Source organism: Emiliania huxleyi, assembly GCF_000372725.1.
Source record: "Emiliania huxleyi CCMP1516 chromosome Unknown EMIHUscaffold_1232, whole genome shotgun sequence".
Classification (NCBI taxonomy): Eukaryota; Haptophyta; order Isochrysidales; family Noelaerhabdaceae; genus Emiliania; species Emiliania huxleyi.
Genome location: NW_005201357.1, coordinates 3228 through 7067, shown reverse-complemented (window position 1 = coordinate 7067; position 3840 = coordinate 3228). Strand labels below are relative to the sequence as shown.

The following is a 3840-nucleotide window of genomic DNA, read 5'->3' as shown; positions in this document are numbered from 1 at the left end:
TCACATCAGCAGCCCAGCTATTCCGCCGCCGCCAGAGCACCGACGGACACGGCCACCGCGCTGCCGCCACCGCCTTCCCCTCCTCTGCCCTTGCAGGTTGCCGCACACGCTGCTACTCGGTGCCTTTGCGACTCGCTCTGTGTTTGAGCTGCTGTGGGTGGGGAGCACGCTCTACGCGCTCGGCAGGCCTCTGCAGGCGAGATATAGCCGAGGTGTAGCCGACGTGTAGCCGAGGTATAGCCGAGGCAAAGCCGAGATAACAGACGCCACCTTACCGCGCCCGGAGACGGTCGCCTTGACGCCCCTCGCCTTGCTGCAGGCCGCATTGGGCCGCGTCGGCTTTGCAGCTCTCTATGTCGGCGCGGGTGAGGCGACAGCCGCGTCGCGGTCGAGAGAGGAGAGAGCCAGAGAGGAGCTGAGACACAGCCCAACTCGGCCAGGCGTCGCCGCTTCGCTCGTCTGCATGTTGGCGCGGCGGAGCTCCAGCGGTCACGGCGGCTTGCTCGGCGTTTGCGCCTATCACGCGCTGCTGCTGCCCCGCGCGCGGCAGAGCATCATGGGGATTGAGGCGAGATCTAGCCGAGATCAGCCGAGATTACCGCTCGCCCTCTCGCTCTCGCGGCCTCTGCCAGGTTGGATGCCCTCGCCCCCTCTCCACTCGCGTTGCCCATACCGCAGATGGGCTCGAAGCCCGCGCTCGCCGCGCAGATCGCCATCGCGTCGCAGGGCGCCTTCCAGGGGGATCGGCCTCTGCCGATCCTCGCGGCGAACCTCGCGCCTTGCCTCGTCGCCGCCGCCGCTTTCGCAGCGCACGATCGCCGCAGCTTTCTCACCAGTTGAAACAGTTGTTATTTTTCTCGGCGCATGGCCCGCCGGGCGAGACCCCACCACGACCACCACCACGCACCCCCCCGCACACCAGCAGCGAGCAGGGGCGCAACCCCAACCGCGCGCCCGGCCCCGCGCGTGGCGCGCGGGCGCGGGGTGTCTCGCACTGGTCGACTCTGGTACACGTCCTCTCCCGCACTGACCATTCAGGCAACCGCGACCAACGCGAGCACAAAAGGCAAAGCAAAGGCAGCGAGAGTACAATACAGAATACTCAGTAGGATGCCTGGATGGACAGGTTTACTTGCGGCAGTAGCGTGCGCGTGCGCATCGCAGCTCCTCTCCCCTCCAAAGCATCGCCGGGCCTCTGCTGCCATACCCGCCGCCCAGGTCTGGCAGATCCCAGCTGAAATCCCGCCTGCTGATCGTATACCCTGCCGTCCCAGCACCTAATGAACGGCCGCCGCTTCGCATCACCGAGGGGCTGTAGTGAGCGGGCCCAGGGCGTTGGTGAAGCTCTTTCATTCGAAGTGTCTCCTCGTTGAAGCCGTCGCCGCCTGCAAGCGCCGGAGGGCGCGGCTCAGTCCACAGCAGGCCCGCTGCACGTGCGTGCAAAGGAACCGCACCAAAGCTCTTGCCCACCGCCCTCGGTCTCATTGGGCTGTATTCTCCAGGGCCCGGGTTTCGGTTCGGCGGAGGCAAGAGAGGCAGGCCAATGCTGCTACTCCGCCCGCTCCACAACCCGCGGCCCGAGCGCAGCGTCGATGGGCTGTAGTCACAAGGACTTGGCCGTCCGGTGCGTTCTTTGAGCAGCGCCCTTGACTGGTCAAAGCCGTCGCCGTGGAACGCTTTGGCTCTATCGCCGAGCATGAGCGTGGAGTCGTTGACGCCACGCTGGTAGGCGCCTGGCCCTGGAGGTGATAGGAAGGACCGTCTCGCGGAGTACATGCTGTAGGCGGTGCTGCGCTGCGAAGCTGGTGGCATGTGCGCGGCGACAGGAGCGCGCAAATGTTGTTTCACCGGGACCAAGACTGATGATTTCTGAGAGATTTTTAGCAATACCAAACAACTCTAACACTCACACGTCATTTGTTTTTGATTTCTGTGTATGTAGCTCTTACGAACATACCCGTAGGCGCTGACGGGGTTTGCGATGAGGAGCGATCCGAACGTGGTATTCGGGTGATCAGATCACTATTTCGAATGATGGGGGGGAAGTTTTTTTTTGAGCTAGACTTCGTTGTTAATAGGTACAAGCGAAGGCACACACGACATGACGCCAAACACACGATTGCACGCACCGCACCGCACCTCGCACCCGGGCCCGCCGCCCCCCCAACCCCCGCCCCGCCTAGGTGGGAAAGAGATGAGGAGATGGGACAGCGTAGGGGGGGCCCGAGCCCGTTTGGGGGGGTTTAATGTTGGGCCCCGTTGCCGGGGGTTTTTCTTTTTTCGGGACAGCCCCGCCCTTTTGAGGCAGGAAAGTGAGGGTTTCCCCGTAGGGGCCTGCCGTTTTTTTGGGGGCGGGCGGGCCATCCCCCCTTCTTGTTTCCCCCTTGGGGGGCCGATGTTTGCGGAGCTTTTTTCTTGGGGGCCCCGGAGCCCCCCCCCCCCCCCCCCCACCACCACCACCACCACACACACACACACACCGCCGCCGCGCGAGCGCCGCGCGGCGGCACACCCAGCTCAAAAGAAAAAGAAAAAAGGGAATGAGGAGACCAGCGAGGGAGACTCCCCGCCTATGCAAGCCCCAGAGAGGGGCCGCCATCGCCGAAGCTGTGCCAAAGCATAACTCCAAAACCCGCAGCGGCCCAGGGGGCCTTGGGGGCAGCCTGCCGGACCGCCGCTGCACGGGGCTAGGCACCAGAAGATGAGTGGAATTGACGAGTTGGGCCGTTGTCCGTGCTTCCCCTCTATACGTCAGAGTGGGACCTACGCCGCGCCGGGAAAGGGGCGCGCCCGGTCCTCGACGGAGCCGCGCGCCCCAAACGACCCAGGCGGCGAGTAGTCGACCTCGAACCTTCGACATGTAGTTGCCCGTAGTTAGCGCCCGCCCGCCCCCGCCTCAAGCCATCAGCGACCGCTTCGCCACTGTGTACATGAGTTCGGCCGGCGCCCTCGCTGCCGACGCGACGGAGGCGGCGCGGCTCGATTGGTGCAGGCTCGCGGCGGCCGCTCCCGCGGACGGCGCCGCGTGCCGTGAAGAGCGGCTCGAGCAGATGCGTGTCCTCTCGCACCAAGACCCGTCCGAGGCGGTGCGGCACGCGGCGCAGCAGGCCCACATCGCTCTCGCGAGCCTGCAGGCGCACATCCCTGCATGGGGCTCGCCACCCGGCAGCAGCGCATCTCCCGGCGACGGCGGCCAAGCCCGCGCAGCGGCCGACTGCTCGCCCTGCGCGGTCGGCCGGCAGGGCGGAGGGCCGGGCCGCGGCGCTGTCGACGCCTTCGCTCTCCGCGGGCGCCGCGGCGCGCTCGACCTGCTCCAGGGCGACGCCGTCGGCAACAACCCCCGCCTCTCCGGCTCTGGCGCAGGCTACCATCAAGAGTTTGATGTGCCGCAGGATGCGACGGCCCTCACGCCGCCAGCGCCAGGAGGAGGCGCCGAGGCGGCACCGGCCGCAGCACTGGCACCGGCCGCAGCTCTGAATGCGGCACCGCCTTCCTCTCCGTGGGCGGCAGCGGCAGCGCATCGCGCTCGCGCGCGTGCTGCTGCGCCCGTCGCCCGTGGTCGCGCTCGGACGAGTCCAGCCCGCAGCTCGACCGGCGCCTCTTCACGCCGCCTCGCCGTGAACAGGTCGCGCTAGACGAGTTCACCGCCGCACTCGACCCGGCGACCGAGGCGGCGCTGCTCGACTCGGTGGAGGAGGCCCTCGCCGGCAGGACGCTCCTCCTCGTCACGCACCGCAAGTCGGCGCTCCGGATCGCCGACCGTGTCGTCGAGCTCGGGCCCGCCGGACGCGTGATCAGCGACTCGTCGTCTGCTGCTGGCGGGTCCTCGGCGACCCGGCG

The 3840-nt window shown here is 67.1% G+C and overlaps 2 protein-coding genes across 2 annotated transcripts in view; one reads left to right on the top strand and one right to left on the bottom strand.

The window, feature by feature from the left end:
* Nucleotides 1-1128: 1128 nt before the first annotated feature.
* EMIHUDRAFT_252027 (hypothetical protein) lies at nucleotides 1129-1812 on the bottom strand (the record flags this gene model as incomplete). Its single annotated transcript, XM_005789963.1, has 2 exons — nucleotides 1129-1262; nucleotides 1455-1812. 2 exons carry the CDS (start codon nucleotides 1810-1812, stop codon nucleotides 1129-1131), a joined length of 492 nt encoding a protein of 163 aa, XP_005790020.1.
* A 1118-nt stretch (nucleotides 1813-2930) lies between these two features.
* The window catches only part of EMIHUDRAFT_252026 (hypothetical protein), a gene marked incomplete at both ends in the record, with an annotated part of 3722 nt that continues 2812 nt past the window's right edge, over nucleotides 2931-3840 (top strand). The window contains 2 exons of the mRNA XM_005789962.1: nucleotides 2931-3548; nucleotides 3626-3822. Of these exons, the coding sequence (XP_005790019.1) occupies nucleotides 2931-3548; nucleotides 3626-3822 (815 nt within the window). The remainder of the gene's footprint in view (nucleotides 3549-3625; nucleotides 3823-3840) is intronic.